Below are 19,988 nucleotides of genomic sequence, written 5' to 3'. Positions count from 1 at the left end.
GAGTCTTCACGTTTGATTGGTATTGCCAGTGGTACGCAACAATGTACACGATGCGCACAATAACCAGAAATACATATCAGCCCCATGATCATGTTTATACGTCCGCTCAGTCAAGCTCGTCTATCTCGAAGCCGCGCTCGAACAGCTCGCCGTTGAAGTCGTACTCCCGGGGTTTCTTGGGAAGGAATTCGGCTTTCTGCGCCGGGCGGTACGGCCGCGGATGTTGCAGAGGCGTACCCTCCCTAGACGCGGTCCAAATTGCGCTCGGCGGATCCCGAATGAAGCCGGGATTCTGACGCATCCGGTCCTGATGCTCCTTCCTCATCCGAGCTATCGACGCGGCGTGCGCCTTATCACTCTTTGAAGGGCCGCCACCACGCGCCTCAAGGTCTCGAGAGACGAGGTCGTCGTAGTAGCCGCGCTCCACCAGTGCGTCTTGGAGCTCGCGCTCAACTATGGAGGCATCCTCGGTTGCGCGACTGTTATTGATGGTCAATACGACATAAGAATAAATAACGAGAGGCTCACGTAGTGACCGGGTACGCGAGCGCGGGAGCTGTCGTCGCCGCCAAAAGGACAGCAGAGGTGATCGTAGAGTAACGCATGATGGGTCTTGTATGCTCGGGGGTCGTTACGAAGACCTTCGGTGGAAGGGACGTGAGTCGTCAAAAAAGAGAGCGGGGCTGGAGAAGTGCAAGGGGTAAATATAACATTCAATTGACCACCGTCGCTGAACACTCACTTGCCGGCAACCTACTCGGTGGGCTCGAAAGGAGAAGAGGAGCTGAGGGATACGGCAGGCATCCCTCTTCCTTTATACGTGAGTATGCACGGACTCGGGATCCCAGAAGATCGCATCACTGTGCTTGACAGCTTTTGACAGGCTTGACAGATCGTCGCGTGGTGGCAGTACGCGCCGCCTGGTGCATGTGCACCATTTGTTCGTCGTCGAGTATGAGAGGCCTGCTGCTACCGAAGGGAGCAGACTGGCGAGACGCGACGATAACTGGACTAGCCACTGCGGGCACCAAGCATCGGGGACATAGACTGGAGAATGACGTCAGCCCGTCGCTCAGTATGCTATTGCAGTAGTGAAGCATACATTCATCTACGGTAGCCGAGGAGATGCTATGCAGAAGAGACCAGACACTGAGACAGAGATCGGCTCCAAAGCTGCTGTCAGCTGCAGGTCGATGGCATGCATAGAGTACGAAGCGGTCTTGATCTCACATGACCTGCCTAGTACTGGCTGCATTGCCGCTGCTGGAGGGATTGTTGTGTCACCTCAGGGTGGACGGATCTTTTCGCTGTGTTGAAGCAACAATGGATGCGAAGCCTCGCGCAAGACGTAAGTACACTGGCGTGCGAGGCAGTCCAAGTCCTCCGATAGTCACGTAATACGAGCGATCTATGGACGTCCTCGTCTGCTCCAACAGACCGAGTGTCGGTTATGATAATGCATGGCGCCCACAGTGAAAGCCAGTACAGATCGACTCAAGTCGACGGAAGCTAAGTAGTAAGCCCTCTGCCCGGGCCTGCCACAAGCGTGAACAGGCCTTCGGCGAGCAAGGTCAGGATTGTCCTTGCACGAGGCCCGAGGGCCACTTAACCTGGGCTGGGCATCGTCATCGATATCGTCGGATAGAAGAAGGATGACGCACCTCTCATTGCGCAGGCAACAGTGTTCCGACCACTGGCTTGAAGCCCCATATCCCGTAGCTGCTAAACGCTGCTGTTCGGGACGAGCGGCAGCCGTATTTGTGGATCTAGTCTGAGTGACAAGAGGTGCGAGAGGGAGTGGTCGCTCTGACGAAAGCATTCGTGCCGTGCAATTCGGCAATGTCTACTGACGCGGGCTTTCTTCACACTGCTGTGGGCAATCGCGTGACTGCGACTTGCATGCAGAAGACACGTTGCCCTTGCAGTCTGAGTATGTATACCGTGTTCTTAAGGAGGCACCGAGAAGGTGAATGATATCGGATAGCAGCTGGACGTCACGTCAGCAGGGAGTATACCGTACGCCACGCGATGTAGGTGTACTCACAAAGACGGAATCGATGTGCTCGTGGCAGTTTTTGTTTGAATACGCGACAGTCATCACTCGTGTCCTGCATATTGACTTGAACTGGTGAAAAAGGATGGCGAGCCGGAACGGTTCCAGGATGATCTATTGGGGTGACGGTGAGCTCGGAGTGGCACGATCAACAACTCCAGGCGGCGTCCAGCGACAAGAATACTCGCACAAGATCAACGAATACTCACTGGTACTGGATCCCGCTCTCGCGACAGTACCGATACACCCACGCGTTCCCCTCGAACTTCCGATTCTGTACGACCTGCACGCGGTGCCCGGTCTTTCGCTGGAGCCGATGTCGTACGTGTTGCTCGCCCCGGTCGTGCGCACCGTCCACACGTTCTGCAGCGCGACGCGCGGTGCGCGCCGGGCGCCGGGCCCGAGAGCGGCGAGTGCAGAAGGAAGTTGTCGAGGTAGGTCGTGTGCAGGTTATGGAGCGAGCTTTCGACGGAGGCGTGAATCTGGGTGGGGATGATGTCGCTCTGGCTGCATGGGGAGGGTTTTAGATCGGTCTTGGTCGCCGAGCGAGGTTAACCTGGGTCGTAAGAAAAGGGTTGGAGGAGTGTCATTTGTGAGGCTCACTGTGCCCAGGGCTCCAGATCCAAAGGTCCTCCTCCCTCATGCTTGATGCCGTGTTGTTTCTGTATATGTCGAGCGCTTCGCCTACGAGTCCTCCGCTGCGAAGAGCGGGAAATTTTCGGCGGGGAATTCAAGAATTCCCAAAGCAATTATACTTACCTGTAGTGCTTTGTCTTGTAGTGCTTTGTCTGGACGGCGCGTCGATGAGGCGTGGTGAGAGACGAAACCACAGAATCAAGAGATGAACAGGTGCGTACCAGTGTCGGAGGCAATTGAGGATCGCGCTAACGACTATGTAGGTCAGTGGCAGTGCGCTCCTTCTTCCTCGAGTCCTCCACGTCAATGGGCCCGGCGACGACGTAGTAGCACTTGCAACACATACCACGCAGTGCCGTCAATGATCGTTGCGGTAATGATCGCAGCAACTCCACGTCAGAGCGATCGTACGAAAGAGTGCCAGGGAGCGGTAGTGGTCTGTCGCAGCCTTGAGGTTAAGCTTGAGGACATGACGGCGCGGTGGCTGAGGCCAGTGACCGACGCGTCTGTGGCTGAGAGATCGCTCCCCGATCTCATCCTTCGGCCGTGGCTCGCCGTCCATGTCAAACCCTTGCTCACCGCTACCGATTCAGAATCATTCGGCATTGCACCGTCGACTCTCCCGGCCAACGCAAGTTTTTTTCTATATGCGTGATCCCCGGTATACCGTGACGGCTGCCAGTGAGCAGGGACTCGGGGGGAGATGCGAGCTTGGAACATATTAGCCCGGCGGTGAGTTCCACGATCATTGTCCCAGTATGCGTATGGTCAATGACAGGTCGATGGGAACACGCATCGACCGTATCCGCCACTCATGCCTCGTGCGTGCGCGGCAAGCACCGCTGAGACGGTCGCCACTCCTGTTGTTGTCTCTCGCGCCTGCGTTGTGCATCCAATGTCCACCAGGCCGTATAAACACCCATCCCGCACCGCTACCCACCCGAGGGAACTGCATACCCTCCTCTCCGCCCCTCTCTTTGCGCACCCGAGGCATTCCTTGATCCTCTCTCTACCACGCGGCGGCCCTGTGGTGCTCTGTTCAGGCCGTTCCTCCTGACCACATTTCACCGAACTTCTCGAAGGTTTCTACTGTCGGGTAATGGTGCCACACTGCTTGCAAACCTCCTTCGAAACTTGCACACCATCTGCGCAACGCCCTGACATTGGTATGTCCTCCTCTTCCCGTAGGCCGCTCCACCGAAAGTGACTTATAGGTGCTGTAGACTTTTCACGTTCCTCAAATCGCGGACTCGTACGCACGTATAGAACCGCTCGGCGTCAACATCTGGCCGAAGAACGCCTGTCATCAGCTCACCACCGAAGAGGCTACCAGCAACAGCCGTTCGCCGTCAATCTCTCCAGGGCCAAGTCGCGCTGGCCACTCAAGTAGTGCACGGGTCAACATTGGCTCTCAACGTTCAACAGCCCGAAAGGCTCGCCCGCGGGGCGCGCACGCACACGGACGACGTAGTTGAAGTCGAAGTCGGGCGGCCACCATCGATCCTCGAGCTGTGGGCTCGCTGTGGGCTCATGGCTGCGTATAAGTAGCGGACGTTATGGCACTCGACGTGGCCGTTCAGGCTGCCTAGGCTTTGCTGTTATGACCGGCGACGACGGCCGGGTATAGGCGTCGATGCCCCGTGGCTACGACCGACAATGCGCGCGGCTTAGCGACAGATGGATGGGGTAGCCCTTCGACTGGTGCGCCTTGCGCGGGGGGATCCCTCTCGCGCGAAGCGTGGGGATCGTACGATTGCGCCTGTTCGTGGAGGATGGGACTGGAGACGGGCATGTCGAAGACGTCGCCTAACTGATGTTACTACTGGTAAGCCCTCACATGCAGTGCGCATGCATTACGAATCACCCTCTCGGGTGGCAGGGACGGTCCAGGTATGATGGTCAAGCTGCTTCCATCAGGCACAATATCATTCTGTTTGCGTGCAGAGACGGGATCTCGACCGAAGTTCATCGTTCAGCTCCGGCAACAGGCATGAATTAACAGCAGAATTCGCTCACTCCACAGGACGGCGATCCATACACGGTTCAATCATATATAAGCTCCAAAACACTGATTCTGCTCATACTTACTATCGTACACACGTAGCAGACTTCTCACCCTCCCTCTCCTCTCCCCGGTTGCGAAGCCCGCCCTCAGTCACAGACCCCGCACCAAGTTGCAACTTCACGACCTCTTTCGCTGCGCCGTTATTCAACTCCTCCGAGTGCTCAAAATCGATCTCCGCGGCAGCGACGCCCTCTCGCATACGCTCTACGCTCGTCGTTCACGGAAGCCGACCTCGACCGCCGGCGCACTCACCCAGCCTCAGGTTCAGCGCCGTTGGCATTCATGCAGGCTTTCACCGTTATTCTCAACATCCACTATTGTACGAGTCATCCTGCCTGCAATAATATGTGATTGTGACTAAGTGCTGGAGTAGGCGTTTGAGGATCGCGTCGCGCGTGTACAGCCTGTATGCTCCAAGGCAGTTCGAGAGTTTCATTTACTGGAACCTCAGATCTCAGAAGCGGATGCCGCTCCGGACATGCATTGCCTCCTCTGGATAAGAGTGACACCGATGTGTCCCTAAACATAAGCGCGAACCTACATGAGTAACGATGTCTGGAGAGACGAAGCGACGTACATGCCCAAGACGCGTCGCGGCCTGTTGCTAATCGCATCTAGAATGGTTCCCATCCTCGACGTGCACTCATGACCACTCCCACCGGGCCATATATAGTTACTGCTCGGGATGTTTGACATGCACGGCGATTCATGAGCAACGTTTCAATAACTGATCCTCAAAGTCCCGAGCACGCATGAGCGAGTCTTCACGTTACGATTCCCACTATGGACGCAACAATGTACATGACGCGTACGACAGGCGCAGAGATATCGTAACTGCCCCATGATTATGCTACGTCCACTCAATCAAGCTCATATGCCTCGAAGTCACGCTCGAGCAACTCGCCGTCGAGGTCATAATCCCGGGGATGATGTTGGGCTCCCGCCCCATGCCCGGCGCCGCCGTGCTGTCCCGTGCGACCGATCCACGGATGAGGCTCAGGCGGATAAGGCCCCCTACTCTGGCCCGGGTATCCATGCTGCGCGAAGTGAAAAAGTGTTTCCCCCGCTGCCTGCATGTACTGCGCGTTTCTCTGCGGAGCCCTCTGCGCATGCTCCCTGGCCTCCCTCTCGGCGCGCTGGTGAGGCGATTCCGGATCAGCGTTGTTGCGCGCCTCGAGGTCCCGAGAGAGGAGGTCGTCGTAGTAGCCGCGCTCCACCAGTCCGTCGAGGAGCTCACGCTCAACCATGGAGGCATCCTCGGTCGTCCGACTGTTATTGCATGCTCGGTCATCAGATAATAAGATTGTATGGCGAGGGGCTCACATGAACAGCTCGCCGTCGAGGTCATACCCCCGGGGATGGGACCCGGCTGTCTGAGGGCGGATCGGCGTGGGTCTTATCAGAGGCGGACTCCCAGGTCTGGATTGCTGAGCTGAGCTGCTCGAACCCGCGTGCGGATGAGGCGTCCCAGAGGACTCAAGTGAACCGCCCCGGCCCTTCTTCATCTTCCCAAGCACCGACGCGGCGCGCTCCTGTTCAGTCATTGGCGTTGGACTGTTACGTGAACCGCTCGGGCCCTTCTTCATCTTCCCAAGCACCGACGCGGCGCGCTCCTGTTCAGTCATTGCCATTGGACTGTTACGTGAACCGCTCTGGCCCTTCTTCATCTTCCCAAGCACCGACGCGGCGCGCTCCTGTCCAGTCATTGAACTACGCGCCTCGAGGTTTCGAGAGACGAGGTCGTCGTAGTAGCTACGCTCAACCAGTGCATCTTGGAGCTCACGCTCAACTATGGAGGCACTCGCGGTCGCGCGACTGTTGTTGTATCCTTAGCCATGAGACAAGAATAAATAGTGAGGGACTTACATAGTGACCGGGCAAGCGAGTGCAGGAGCAGTTGCCGCCGCCAGAAGGACAGCAGAGGAGAGCGTAGAGTAACGCATGATGTCCTGTAAGCACTGGGGTCGTTACGAAGGATTGTGGAAAGAACGTGAGTCGTCAAAAAAGACAGCGAGGCTGGACGAGGGCAAGGAGTAAGTGCAACATTAAAACCACACCGTCGCTGAACACTCACTTGCCGGCAACCTACTCGGTGGGCTCGAAATTAAGAAGATGAGCTGAGGGATACGGCAGGCATAACTCTCCTCTTATACACTGGTATGCGCGGCCGCGCCACCGGCTTGCGATCACAGCAGCGATCTAAGACCGTTCATCGCATCAGCTAGGGTCGTTGTGCTTATGTGACAAGTCATCGCATTTGGATGATGGCGATTCACGACGGACGCAGCCTGTTGCATATATGCACAATTTACCCGTCGAGTATGAGCAGCGGCCTGCTGTTGCAGAGGGGAGCAGACTGGCGGCTTTCACAGTCAAATAATAACCAGACTATCCATTGTCAGCACAAAGCTCCGGTGATGTACAGTGGGGGACGACTCGGTACTCATCGTTCTGTTCTCAGCTGCGATGCTCTTGCAGAGTGAGAGCATCCATCCGAAGCCCATATGATGGGAGATTGCATCACGACTGCTTCGATCTTCGACGATGTCGATCAACCCCGATCACCCCACCGTGTCACCACTGTATGTGACGATGCTGCAGGGGCTTGACAGAAGAGCCGCTCGAGTCAATCTGGGGACGTCCTGGATATGCGAACGTCCTTCGGTAAGTACTTCGTTGAGCCAGTTGGAGGCGAAGTCGTCGCCGATGCAGAAGGAATCAAGAAGGAAATAGGCTCAACAGTAACAATCAGGTCCATCGCAGGCGCATATGAGGCAGTCTTGATCTCATATTGCTGATACCATTCAGTACTGTACTGGTTGCAGTGCCACTGTTAGCGGGATCATTGTTTCACCTCACGGATGGTGAGTAGACGAACCTCTTGAGCGTCGGTTGTAATGGTGCATAGCATGCGTGTCTATTACCACAGTAATAAGTAAGCAGTACCAGGAAGGATCGATACAAATCGACGGACGCTACACAAGGGTTAGTAGGTCGGGCCGGCTGTAAGCGTGAGCAAGCCTTTGGCCGCGAGCAAGGTCAAAATTGTTCTTGCACGAGGTCAAAGGGCCACTCAGCCGGGCATCGCCATCATCTCCGTGTCATTGTCAACGTACGAGGATCAATCGGTCTGCGAAATGGAATCGCCGTACCCCGGGGCTCTTGCCCTGAAACACTGTTTCACGGGAATGTGCGGCAGGTGTTACTCTGTACCGGATTTATGCATCTAGTCGCTGTCAGAGTAGCAGGAAGAGTAAGAGGGAGCGATTGCTCTGACGAAAGCATTCATGCTGGCCAATTCGAACGTCTACTTGCGCAGATTTTGGTCTCATTGCTGTCGGTAATCGTGTGTCTGGTACTTGCGGAGAGGACGTATGAGGCCTGAGCATGTGTAGTGTGTTTCTGAGGTGCCGACGATGTCAGTGATATCAGATAGCAGCTAGACGTCACACCAGCAGGGAATATACCACAATACATGCGATATCGTAGAGATACCCACAAGAATAGGAACAAAGTGTCCCTTACAATTTTGGCTACGTGGCAGTCTTCATCCAGAGACGAGGACTATATAATGGTTCGTCAGCTCGAGAGGAGTCCAGTCAGCGCTTGCAACGTACGTGTCCATATCCCACGCCACAGGCGCGTCGCAGTCTGTCACGGTGACTGTCGCGACTCGCGTCCCGGCGGTGCCTCTTTCCTGCGCTTCCGCCAGCTCCGTCATTTGCGCAAACGTTCATGCCAGTACACCAGCCACCATCGTGACTGGACCTCTCATGCACCGCGCCAACGCATGCGTATCCAACGTTCAGCCTGAGAATTTGAAGGCGCTCGCAAGTCCGGTAGATGGGTATGGGTCACGAGGACCCAACGACGTCATCCGCCGTATCAGCCACCGCCGCGTCCTCCAGGCTCTGCTGCGACACACCCCCACCGTCAACCGCAGTCTCAGAGCATGCACAGTCGTCTCTAACGCGCTCATTCGTACGATCACTCTGAAGCTGCGTCGGCTGCGATGACCACCGCAAAGATCATTTACGGCACTGCGTGGTATGTGCTGCGGCTGCTAGCTCGTTCCGGATTGACGTAGAGGACTTCAGGAAGAAGGAGCGCACTACTGAGCTCGTCGTCAACGCGGTCCTCAATGGCTTCCGTGCCATCGACACCGGTACGCACCTGTTCATATTTCGTCTCTCAACACGCATCGACGCGATACGGTAGCTGGTCAGCCAAAGCACTACAAGTAAACAGGCCTATTATGGAGAGAACAGAACCACAGCTGACAATTAGTCTCTGCTTAGCGAAGAACTCGTGGGCGAGGCGCTCGAAATCCTGCAGAACCAGCACGGCATCAGGCGCGAGGACCTCTTCATCCAGACAAAGTGAGCCTCCCATCTCACGAGCCTCCCCCTCGTTCCGAAACCTCCCTCTCACCCTGCGAACTCACTCTCACTCACAGGTTCACCTCTCTCGGCGGTCAAGACCGCTCCAAACCGCTCCCCTACAACCCGAGCGACCCCATCCCCACCCAGATTCAAACCTCTGTCCAAAACTCGCTCCGGAACCTGCGCACGACCTACCTCGACAGCCTCCTCCTGCACTCGCCGCTCTCGCGCGTGGCGGACACCGTAACTGCGTGGCGCGCACTGGTCGCGCTGCAGGACGAAGGCACCGTGCACACGATCGGGATGAGCAACACGTACGACGTGCGCGTGCTCGAGCAGCTCGAGCGGGAGACCGGGCGCCGCGTGCAGGTCGTGCAGAACAGGTGGTTCGAGGGGAACGCGTGGGACAGGGAGGTGTGTCGGTACTGTCGCGAGCGCGGGATCCAGTACCAGTGAGTGTCCGCTCTCCTCCCGGATCTCCCAGTCGCCAGTCGACTCTTCCCGCTCCTTGGAATTGTTGATATGCGGCTCGGGACTCACCGTCTACACTATAGATCATTCTGGACCCTCTCCGGCTCGCCCTCGCTCCTCGCGCACCCTTCGCTCCGCGCCGTCGCCCACGCAAAGCACTGCACGCCCGCGCAGTCGCTCTTCAGGCTCGCGCAGATGCACGGTGTCACGCCGCTCTCGGGGACGACGAGCGTTGAGCATATGCGGGAGGACGTCGCTGCCGCGGAGATCGATCTTGAGGAGGAGCTGCAGGGTGGCGCGGTGAGGGAAGTCGTAAAATTGGTGTGGGGTCCGTGAAGGCTGGGCTTCGGGGACTCGTGGAGGGAGGGCGAGAAGTCTGTTGCGTATGTACGATAGTAAGTGTGAGCTGAGTCGATGTTTTGTAGCTTATATGGTTGGTTCGTGTACGGCCCATCGCTGCCCTCAGGTCTGTAGCGTGGTTTCTCTCGTTGATTCATGCCTGCAGCAGGAGCTGAACCTCGGTCGAGCTCCCGTCTCTCTGCTTCTATGCGAACGTCATGTTATGGTCCTTGGGGCAGCTCCAGAGAATCAGCCATTGTCGCACCTCTACCGTCCGAGGTATAGGTGACGTACAATATCATGCGAGGGTTTGTATACCGTAGCGAACAGCGACATCAGTCGAACGACCCTTCAACGTGTTCGTCTCCAGCCACGTCCTCCACGGACAGACGCAGCTCACACGACCACTACGCTTCGCGCGAGAGGACTCCCCCGCGCAATGCGCACCAGTCGAATGGCCACCCCATCCATGCGTCGCTATGCCGCGCGCATTGTCGGTCGTACCCACGGGGTGTCGAAGCCTACCCGCGGCCATTGTCGCTGGACATAGCAGCGAAGCCTAGGAAGCCTCAGCGGCCACGTCGTGTGTCACAACGACCGTCCGCAGTGCGGAGCCCACAGTTCATAGTCGATGACCTCCGCAGCCCGTCCTTCCGAAGCTCAATGGTGGCCGCCGCCCGACTTCGACTTCGAGAACGTCGTCCGTGTGCGTGAGCACCTCACGGGTGGGCCATTCGAGCTGTTGTGGGCCAGCATTGACCTGTTGACTACTTGAGTGGCCCCAACGCAAGTCGGACCTCGAGAGCTTGACGGCGAGGGTTGTTGTGGTTAGGGTCTCCGGTGGTAAGCAGGTAACGGGCGCTCTTCGGCCGGTTGTCGACACCGAGTGGCTCTGCAGCTGCAGGTGAGCACGAACCCATGATTCGAGGAACGACGTACGTGGGCGCGTTCACGGGAGCTGGGCAGCGCGACACATACACTTGTACGCGACTGGGACAGGTCTACAGCAGCTGCAAGTCAATCCCGGCAGAGCAGACTACGGAAGAAGGGACGTACAATCGCCGCGGCGCCAAGCAGATGGTGAGTGATTTGCAAAGGAGGGGCGGAGGCGGTGTAGCGCCATTCACCGACGTGAATACCCTTGCGAGGTTCGGTAGAGGTGGTTAGGAGGAGTGGTGACGCCCGAAGGGAACGCGACACGCATGATGAAGAGAGGGCCAAGGGCTGCGTCGAGCGACGACCGCTACCGACTCGCAAGCGGGACGACATGACAAGGAGTGAGCGAAGAGTGTGTCGGAGAGGTGAATATGCGGTTTCTGCATGTGGGTAGCGGCGCAGAAGGGGTATTTATACGCTGCGGGACGTTGGGCGCATAATGCAGGCGCGGGAGGGACAACAATGGGAGTGGCGATCGTCTCAGCAATGCTTGCCTCGCGCGCACACGCCCCGAGCCCGATGGACGCGACGTATTGCTCATAAGCTAGTAGACGCAGCCAAATGGATTGTAGTGAAACTCACCTCCAGGCCAATATGGTCCAAGCACTATCTATTAAGCTCCCTGCATCTCCCGCCAACTCAGCTGTGTACTCGGGATTGAGCATATAGCCAAGGCGTAGATTTTCAGCAACTCCCGTTGGTACGCTAATGCGAGATAAACGGACAAGACGTGGCGTGACAGCGAGGGAGCGCTCGCGATGGTTGGGCGCGGGATGGACGACGGCAGCGGAGGAAGGTTGAGATCGGGGGGAGATCTCTCAGCCACAGACGCGACAGCGCGGCGTCGGTGGCAGCGACGAGCCATACGTGCGTACCATCATAACCCACCCATTCTTGCCGCTATAGCATAGACACTCATTCCATCTTTGCGTCAGAGTCATTCACGCGGCGTCGCCCCCGCCTCCCGCAGTCGTCCTCCGGCACCGGTCGACCCGGGTCTCGCAGCCTCGCAGTGTAAACGCAATACGCCTCGCGACTCACATGCCCATCGCAGGAGGACTCTCCCGGAGGGATCATGCAACTCGGAAGACCATCCGTGTGCTTCTCTATGCCGTCCCAGCGGATCCCCTGGCGGAGAGGCGTGCACGGGCTTGCCCGCATCCCGCCAGGTCCTATTGCGCTGGTTTGTCTGCCGTGCCATCCTCAAGTCGAGGCTGAACGCCGGCGCCGCGGCGCCGTGCCTAGTAGGAGCATGCGTCATTTACGGGTAGTCTTTCACATCGTATGAGTCCAGGGCGAAGTCGGTACGTGCGCATGTCCTCGCTACTAGTGTCCCGCTCTGCCTCTGAGACTGTCATGACCCGGGGCAGGGTCCGATGTAGGGCCCGGTGTACCGGTGATGGCAATGGGTCGTCATCCTCGCGGGCGAATAGCGAGGCTCCGGCGTCCGTTCTGGGTAGGGGGGGCTGAGTGGGTGCAGGGCCTACTTGTTTGGAGGCGCCTTCATATCCCCCTCAAATTCCCTCGTTGTGGCTACGGATGGTTCGCGCACGTCTTCGGTGACGTATCTGTAGCGCAAGAGAGCACGTCGTGAGTCGCTTGTTTCTACGGGGCGAACGAGGTTGGGGACACTCACGTACGAGAGTAGCGCCGCCGACGCTGCGCTGGGTCATCAGAAACCCCCGTAGTGCGTAATGCGCGGAATCAAAGTCTGCGCGAAGGGCGCGGAGGTCGCTCCGCGGAGTGGTTAGGAGGAATGGTAACATGCGAGACAAACGCAGTCTGGGATGCGGCAAGTCGATGGGCGACGGGCGGTCGCATGATGGTGGGTGTGCTCAGCGAGGTGAGCTTAGGTCGAAGTGCGAAGGGGCGTGGGGAAACGATAGAGAGCGAGACCGTATTTATACGTTCAGGGCGCCACGCAGGGGTCAGAGAACAAGGACGCATGGCAATTGGAACCACAGGTGGCCATTTCCAAGCGTCGCGATCGGTGCGCCATGTGTCAAAGCGTTTGCCACTCCTGCCTCCTGGATGCGTGGCAACGACACGACTGGGTTTCCTTTTCGGACGAACAATCGTGGACGTGGCATACCGTCTCTCGCCGCGTATGGGCCTAGGGGCGATTGCTGGTCAGCTGGGAGGTTCGCTACCGCAGCAAGCACTCTTTCGTCCAGTTCGAACATCCCTTGTGTGGCTGCGGACTCAGTAAGCAAAATTGAGCAGTTGATTGACCCGTTGGTTCCCCCATGACGGTTAGCGCAATTGGGCTGACAATGCCACGTAGTGTCGCGGGCCCTGACAACCGAAGGCGATCCAATCCAAATCAGGTCGTCGCCCCATAAAGCCACCCGTTGTCACCATATCACGCTTTGGCCCGAGGAACAATGCCCGCGGGTCGCCAGCCCAGGTATAAATACCGCAGACACTCCCACCGAGCTTGCATCTCAACCACACAGCTCGACGATGCCTCGCCTCAGACAACCGCACCTCTCCATCAGCCCCCCGTTACCATTCCTCCTACACCAACAGGCAACGCCCACTTCAACGAGAGCGCAAGGGGTAAGAGCTTCCTCCGCCACTTTCAGTCACGCACTCGACTGCGTACGTCCCCTTCCCCATTCTACCACCTCTATGATCGTCAAGCCTGACGCGACGAGCTACCCCGCAGGCCTCAGAATGCCCGCGTAGCCATCGGCCACGGCCCCGCCTCCGGCTGCGCGTGCACCGCAAGCGCGCGCAACTAGCCCGCGCGGTAAGCGACAAGGGACGCGAGGGTTGATCCACGCCTGCCGCCGACGTTCATCGCGGCCGCGGGGCCGTACGAGCGGACCTGCGTCGGGGGACCATGGACCATCAGGGATCCTCCCGAGCCCGACTCTACATCCTCTCCAGGCACCCGCACGCGCCGCGGTCCAGCCCTTTGGGATCATGTGCACTCCGTTCTTGCGATGGTGGCAGGGTGCGTACCCGCGCTGTGGAGGATTAAAAATGTGCAGTTTGAGGTGAGTTTCGGTCGTACTCAATTGCGAGGAGCTCGAACTTACGCGCCACCGGTCGGAAGGGATCCACAGGGACTGCGCACCGGTGCAGTCGCACAGCGGCATTCAAACGCGGATGCGATGACCATGGCGGCCAAGGCTGCTCCACCCCTTCCATCCATTTTCTTTATCGCGTGCGAGGGTCGTCAGACCTCATGTGCGCCGGCCGTGCTTGGTCCGTCGGGCATTCCCCGTAGCCGGAACTCCCGCCCATTTCAAGCATCCGGACGCGCTGCGACACGCCCGTCGATATCGGTCGATATTCGTTTCTGCGATGGTGGCACGGCCGGCGGGTGTGCGGCGCAGGACTCAAAATGTGCAGCTTGAGGTAAGCATTGGACGTACTCGACTGCGAGGTGCCCAGCTAATGCGGCGACGTTTGGGAGGAATCTACAAGTTGCGCGGAACCGTGCAGTCGCACAATGGGATGCAGACGGACTTGCAACGACCCCTGACACGGCGCGGGTGAACGGCCATCCCCCGCTGGGATGCTTCTGGAGCGGGACAGTCGTCTTGCTTGTGAGCACTTCCAGCTGTGAATGGCCTGCGTGCGGTTGAGCCTCGCAACTGGACGGTCATTGGTGGCCTCCGTGTGTCGACCGAGGAGTTGCGTCTGGCGTCGAGTCCCATTATTCCATCGAGTGTGTGAATACTCGACAGTTTGCTTTACCGCACCCAAGTACACGTTGATCTTAAGCCGCCGCGTGGCTGTGGGTGTGAATACACTAGGTACTCGAGTGCAATTAGTAGATGCCGTAGCTACTTCATAGGGCAGGCGACGTGTCAGTGGTCGACGCCCTGTGGCTGAGGAGATCCTTGCCCGATCGGTGACTCAGCGGCTGTCCGTCATCTTCAGCGGCAACTTCCACGACGATTTGCGTCTGTCGATGATGTCTCCTCGGTACTTACCCAAGGACGCTCACGAGAAAGCCTTACGTGAGGATGCATGCACAGCTTCCGCGCGTCATCGTGGCTCCGATCGTCAGATCACAACTAGCAAGTACTGTTGCCTAGGCGATGAGAGGTGCGTCACCCATCCTACTGTGCCTCGCCCGAGACGTCTGCAGCAGACTGCAGCAAGCTACGTCTCTACCAAGCCTTTGCGGCACCGTTTTCTGATCGTTATATATCCCAGTATATCCTACGCAGTCGTGTTGCGGTGGCTGTGCAGTGGGTGGTGATCGACAGATCGCCAAAGGTGAAGGTGATTGCGATGCAATCTCCGCATCACGGCACAGCGACGCTGACGTCATTCCCCAGTCTACATCCCCGATGCTTTGTGCCGGCAGTGGCTAGTCGAGTTATCGTCCCGCCAGTCTGCAGCAGCAGGCCACTCATACTCGACGACGAGTGAATGGCTCACGTGCACCAGGCTGCGGCGCAAGTTGGAGCGCCACCATGCGATGCAAGTCGAAGCGTCTGCGCCACCATCAGGAAGCGACGATCTGTCAAGCCTGTCAAAGCCTGTCAACTTGAAGCCAAAAACTGTCAAGCACGATGATCCGAGCGGGTGAAAAATTGAATAAACGGCACATGACAAGCTTGTCTTCGCTGCTGTTATTCCAAGTCCGGAAATGCTGGCGTATAAAGGGAGAGCTGCGCCTCACAGATCCCTCAGCTCTTCTTCTCCTTCGAGCCCACCGAGTAGGTTGCCGGCAGGTGAGTGTTCCGCGACAATGGTAGTTCGAATGTGCACTTACCCCTTGACCCCCTCCAGCCTCGCTCTTTTTTTTGTTTTGTTTGACGACTCACGTTCCTTCCACCGAAGTCCATCGTAACGACCCCAGTGCATACACGACATCATGCGTTACTCTACGCTCGCCTCCGCTGTCCTTTTGGCGGCGGCAGCTGCTCCCGCGCTCGCTCACCCGGTCACCATGTGAGCCCCTCGCTGTTGATTCTTATGTCATAGCTGACCATACAATCACAGTCGCGCGACCGAGGATGCCTCCATAATTGAGCGCGAGCTCCAGGACGGATTGGTGGACCGCGGCTACTACGATGGCCTCGCGTCTCGCGACCTAGAGGCGCGCCGCAACCCCGCTGACCGTGCGGCTAAGCAAATGGCCGCAAACATAAAGAAGAACGCGGGCAAGCCCAAGCCTCACCGTCCGGACGTGCATTTGCCGAGCGGCCAAGCTCGACACGCCGATTCTGGGCCTCGTCCGTCTCATCCGCATCCGAACCGCGCCCGGAGCGACGAGATAGTCGAGCGTGACCTGCCGGGACGCAAGGGGCCTAAGCGACCCATTGGTCCTCCTCCCCTTCACCCAGGCCCTGATCCTCGTCCGCGACCCCGAAGCGACTACTACGACATAGTCGCGCGTGACCTGGAGGCACGCAGGCAGCCCCCTCGTCCCCCTCGTCCCGTTACCCCTCCCCCTCCCGCGCCCAGGCCTTGGGCGCCCCCTCGGCCCGCTACTCCTTACTACCCGCGACCCCGGGGCGACAATGAGTGGTTTGCCCGGGAGTACGACGTCGACGGCGAGCTGTTCGAACGCGGATTTGAGATAGATGAGCTTGACTGAGCGGACGTACGAGCATGATCGTGGGGCCATCCCGATGTATTTCGTGCCTGTTGTACGCATTGAGTTCTTTTTATTGCGTACCACTTGTAATGTGAATCGTAACGTGAAGACTCACTCACGCATGCTTGATCTTTTGAGTGTTGCTCATGCATGCAACGCCATGGTATAAGCCAGCATCTCGAGCAGTCGGAGTGGTTTGAACACGGAACTGCCGGGAGAATTGGGACGTCGCGAGTGGGTACAGACTGATTACAGGCAACGGCGCGTCTGCTAGGGCTGTAGCGTCGCTGGATTCAGTGTACGTCATGCGCCGCATCCACCAGTCAACTTGTTATGTTGCCAATGTGTCAACGGGGGGTTGCGAAATATGCTACACCCCTCGGAGACGCAACCTCAGGCTGATCGGCCCAGTCTCTCACCGCTGACATTCCTCTTAATCAGGTAGTACCCCAGCCCGTATGCTAGCTGTGGCCAGCCCGACCGCGGCCAACTGGTAGCGCAGCAGCCATCCGAAACAAGGATCCGCTCACCCACCGAGGCTCGTGTGTCCGCTTACTACTGGCCGTGATAGGATCTTATCATGACCAACGATAAGCAGGCGAGACAGCGCACTCGAATGCCTTGGGACGACGCGCGGTTCTCGGGGAGGACGATGATCGGTACGCAGGATATGCTCGTAGCTGCCTGAAGACGCGACTAGGCAGCTGCAGCAGGACCTTGGTCGTACTGGGGAACAGCAAAGGTACGTCCAACCTCTCACTGCATCTTCAAAGACTCAAGGCCGATCATTCGCAGTGTAGTCTTGAGGAGAATCGTGGCCGAGCGCACCGTACCGAGTCATTCCCTAGGTGGTGTCTTCTTCGAAGATGCGCCTGCTGCTGACAGCGTCCGTTGGACTGGCTTGTAGTCCGTTTTAAAGGTCAGGTCACTGAATCGCGAGCCACTTCTATTAGGACGGCTGACTCTCCTCGAAGACAAACCGATCTCAACAGGCGACGGGCATGTTGGCCAGGCTAAGGTAAGCTGATACCTCCCCAAGACTGACATTCGTCAGCTTCACTGATCACTAGCACTTGCGATGGCAGTTTTGCACAGGGAGAATGACTTTGCATTTGTGCAGAATCAGCTGCAGATGCGGCTGCGTCTGGAGGTGGACGTCCATTCAGTGCGGTCTGCGCGGGAGAGTCCTTTCGCGGGAGCGTCCGGATTGCACGACCAGGCTCGGCGTGAACGCATTCGCGCATGCCTCATACGCATAGCACGGCAGAAGTGTCTTCATTGTCTTCACCTCGCTCAAACCTGCGAGGCGGCAAATCGTTACTACTAGCCATCACGACAATGGTACTAAGAGGATCATCAGTCGCGAGTGATAGGAGGGATGGAAGGCTACGACTGAGTGTATCTCGTTACCTCTGTGCTACGCAATGACCTCGGAACATGATGCCACCGTATGTCTCCGTCTCCTCGGAATATGCGCGATCCAGCCACGTCTCTGCCTCATCGTGTCCTCTTACCGTGAGCACGCCCTAGGACCCGCCTTCTCGAGGGGCGGGACAGCGGTTGTTGAGGCTTCCTGGAGAACACGACGAGATCAGAACGCGAGGAGTACGAAGATAGCTGCATACGCACTTTGGAATGTGCGCTAACATGGCGTCAGTCAATGCTGCGACGTCTCGTTGGTTCTTGTACTCCGTGTGCTGGCCGTTGCGGTAGATCAATAGCGTCCTAGCCGACAGCCCACTAGTGTCATCCAAGAACTACGCAAGTCGAGAGCGTGGAGCTACGTACGGATAGCCCTGGATGCCGCTGGCCTTACAGATCTCTGACTCTGGAGCCTTGGAGCAGTCAATCTTTGCAATTTTCGCAGTGCCCTGGAAATTTGTCGCGGCTCTCTCATAAATGGGAGTCAACGTCTGGCAATGTGGACACCTGAGCACGGATTAGAAGAGTCAGAGGATGTCCTTGCGCCGAGAGATTCACATACCACGAGGCAATGAATTCAACCATGATCAGCGGCTCGTGCTTGACTACGGAGTTAAAGTTGACTGCAGTCAAGGTAATGACTTGCGAGGCCGCGGAGGTGGAAAGAAAAGCAAAGAATGCCGCGAGAGAAAACGCAAAGGGGAACCGCATAGTGCAGGCGTAGAAAGAAAGAGACAAAGGTGGGTGTCTGTAGCCCGATAGAATGTTTGACAATGATGGCGTCTGTCCAGCAGATCGATATACCAAGTGGTTCCTAGGATGGGGGATTCGGCTGAGACGTCACTGCAGGCAATTTATGTGAGGATGCATCTACGGCACCATTAGCCCACCTACCCACCCCTGCGCCACTTCGTCAAAGGTTTCCATCCCAGGAGTGCAGGCCTCAAGTGTCAATGTGACAGTTACATCCCAAACACCATCCGCCACTGCGCAGGGACTCAGGGGAAAAGTCGGTGAGTACCTGTTCTGTCCAAACACGTTTTTTGAGCGCCATCAAGTCGACGTACCTGTAGTTGGCGCCGTAACGGTCACTCGGCATCGCAAGAGCACACTGGTGCTTGAATTGTCGAAACACATTGACGCGGCTCGGCATCAATCCACCTATAACCAACCGAGTTTCAGCCACACCCATTCGCGTCATGACTGAGTCCGCACAAGATAACTCACTATGCCCGCAATACGGGAAGGTATGGCAACACCCGGGAATATAGCGATTGTATCTTCAGGAAAACGCGCACCGCTGATGTACATACCTACGGGATTCCGGAAGCCGATATGAGTGAACGGCTTTCAATCGCCAGCGTCAGAGCATCGCAGCCAGACCGTTACATTGGGACGCTACCATCCGTAAGGTAGCCTACAAGCTTTTCGCCCGACTGCGTGCATGGTCCATACAGAGATGTCCGTCCGAAGCGATTGAGAGTGTCAGCGCGAACTCCGAGCCGGTCCTTGCCCGAGTAGCTGGTACTGACAACGCAATCTCTGCAAGCTACAGAAGACGCACATCAGCGGACTGCAGAGGGCTTATGAGGAGCTGCGGACCTATCGAATAGGCATCATCAAACGGAAGGTGCTGAGACGGTGAAGGGCCTGCGGCCGAGCAGGATGTCATGATTGAACATCGAGTCCGCTATTCCGTGGTTCCTATTCGCGAGACGCTGAGACTCGTCATAAGAGCCGGATATGGCCCAAATTAACCATGCTCATGGTCAAATGAACCTCTCGGCGCAGATGATGTGATACATGGAGCAGCACTGCGTAGGAAACGTCAGTAGCGACTGTGATGTCAGCTCAGGAAGTTTCTCTAGTGCTGTCAACCAACTCACCTGCATATATGCATGCTACGGCACTACCGTCGCTTCCTGGTGCCTGTCAGAAACATCATGGCCTCGCCGGCCATGTGCAATCAAAAGAGCACCCCAAGACTGACTCTTAGCATCAGTACTTCGAATAATTCAGCCAGTAGAATTGGCCCTGCGAGAGGATGAACGTTGTGAGATACGACGACGTGAAAACAATTGGCCCGTATGAGGTGTGAGTTTGGCACAACCACGGACG

The 19,988-nt window shown here is 57.3% G+C and overlaps 7 protein-coding genes across 7 annotated transcripts; 2 read left to right on the top strand and 5 right to left on the bottom strand.

The window, feature by feature from the left end:
* Nucleotides 1-106: 106 nt before the first annotated feature.
* On the bottom strand, nucleotides 107-605 carry B0H18DRAFT_957985 (uncharacterized protein; the record flags this gene model as incomplete). Its single annotated transcript, XM_048042647.1, has 2 exons — nucleotides 107-479; nucleotides 529-605. 2 exons carry the CDS (start codon nucleotides 603-605, stop codon nucleotides 107-109), a joined length of 450 nt encoding a protein of 149 aa, XP_047888905.1.
* A 2,898-nt stretch (nucleotides 606-3,503) lies between these two features.
* Nucleotides 3,504-3,676, top strand: B0H18DRAFT_1031593 (uncharacterized protein; the record flags this gene model as incomplete). Its single annotated transcript, XM_048030084.1, has 1 exon — nucleotides 3,504-3,676. A coding segment is annotated over one exon (173 nt), but the record flags the coding sequence as incomplete, so codon positions are not given.
* Nucleotides 3,677-4,247: 571 nt separating this feature from the next.
* On the bottom strand, nucleotides 4,248-4,765 carry B0H18DRAFT_1031591 (uncharacterized protein). Its single transcript, XM_048030083.1, has 2 exons — nucleotides 4,569-4,765; nucleotides 4,248-4,514 (listed from the first exon to the last, which is right to left on the bottom strand). Exon 2 carries the CDS (start codon nucleotides 4,479-4,481, stop codon nucleotides 4,275-4,277), a length of 207 nt encoding a protein of 68 aa, XP_047888903.1. The 5' UTR covers nucleotides 4,482-4,514; nucleotides 4,569-4,765; the 3' UTR covers nucleotides 4,248-4,274.
* A 751-nt stretch (nucleotides 4,766-5,516) lies between these two features.
* B0H18DRAFT_1031587 (uncharacterized protein) lies at nucleotides 5,517-6,300 on the bottom strand (the record flags this gene model as incomplete). The annotated part of the gene is made up of 2 exons (XM_048030082.1): nucleotides 5,517-6,023; nucleotides 6,078-6,300. Coding segments are annotated over 2 exons (632 nt in total), but the record flags the coding sequence as incomplete, so codon positions are not given.
* Nucleotides 6,301-8,446: 2,146 nt separating this feature from the next.
* B0H18DRAFT_1214234 (NADP-dependent oxidoreductase domain-containing protein) lies at nucleotides 8,447-10,348 on the top strand. The gene is made up of 6 exons (XM_048036569.1): nucleotides 8,447-8,801; nucleotides 8,852-8,919; nucleotides 8,973-8,994; nucleotides 9,053-9,133; nucleotides 9,211-9,588; nucleotides 9,691-10,348. The coding sequence occupies exons 1-6, from the start codon at nucleotides 8,767-8,769 to the stop codon at nucleotides 9,941-9,943; spliced, it is 837 nt and encodes a 278-aa protein (XP_047888901.1). The 5' UTR covers nucleotides 8,447-8,766; the 3' UTR covers nucleotides 9,944-10,348.
* Nucleotides 10,349-15,659: 5,311 nt separating this feature from the next.
* B0H18DRAFT_1031573 (uncharacterized protein) lies at nucleotides 15,660-16,478 on the bottom strand (the record flags this gene model as incomplete). The annotated part of the gene is made up of 3 exons (XM_048030081.1): nucleotides 15,660-15,807; nucleotides 15,838-15,941; nucleotides 16,029-16,478. The coding sequence occupies 3 exons, from the start codon at nucleotides 16,476-16,478 to the stop codon at nucleotides 15,669-15,671; spliced, it is 693 nt and encodes a 230-aa protein (XP_047888900.1). The 3' UTR covers nucleotides 15,660-15,668.
* Nucleotides 16,479-18,205: 1,727 nt separating this feature from the next.
* Nucleotides 18,206-18,581, bottom strand: B0H18DRAFT_882878 (thioredoxin-like protein; the record flags this gene model as incomplete). Its single annotated transcript, XM_048040938.1, has 2 exons — nucleotides 18,206-18,377; nucleotides 18,433-18,581. 2 exons carry the CDS (start codon nucleotides 18,579-18,581, stop codon nucleotides 18,206-18,208), a joined length of 321 nt encoding a protein of 106 aa, XP_047888899.1.
* Nucleotides 18,582-19,988: the final 1,407 nt, after the last annotated feature.

Source organism: Fomitopsis serialis (genome assembly GCF_022376445.1).
Source record: "Fomitopsis serialis strain Sig1Antser10 chromosome Unknown B0H18scaffold_90, whole genome shotgun sequence".
In the NCBI taxonomy this organism is placed as follows: domain Eukaryota; kingdom Fungi; phylum Basidiomycota; class Agaricomycetes; order Polyporales; family Fomitopsidaceae; genus Fomitopsis; species Fomitopsis serialis.
This window is presented reverse-complemented; position numbering and strand designations above follow the sequence as displayed.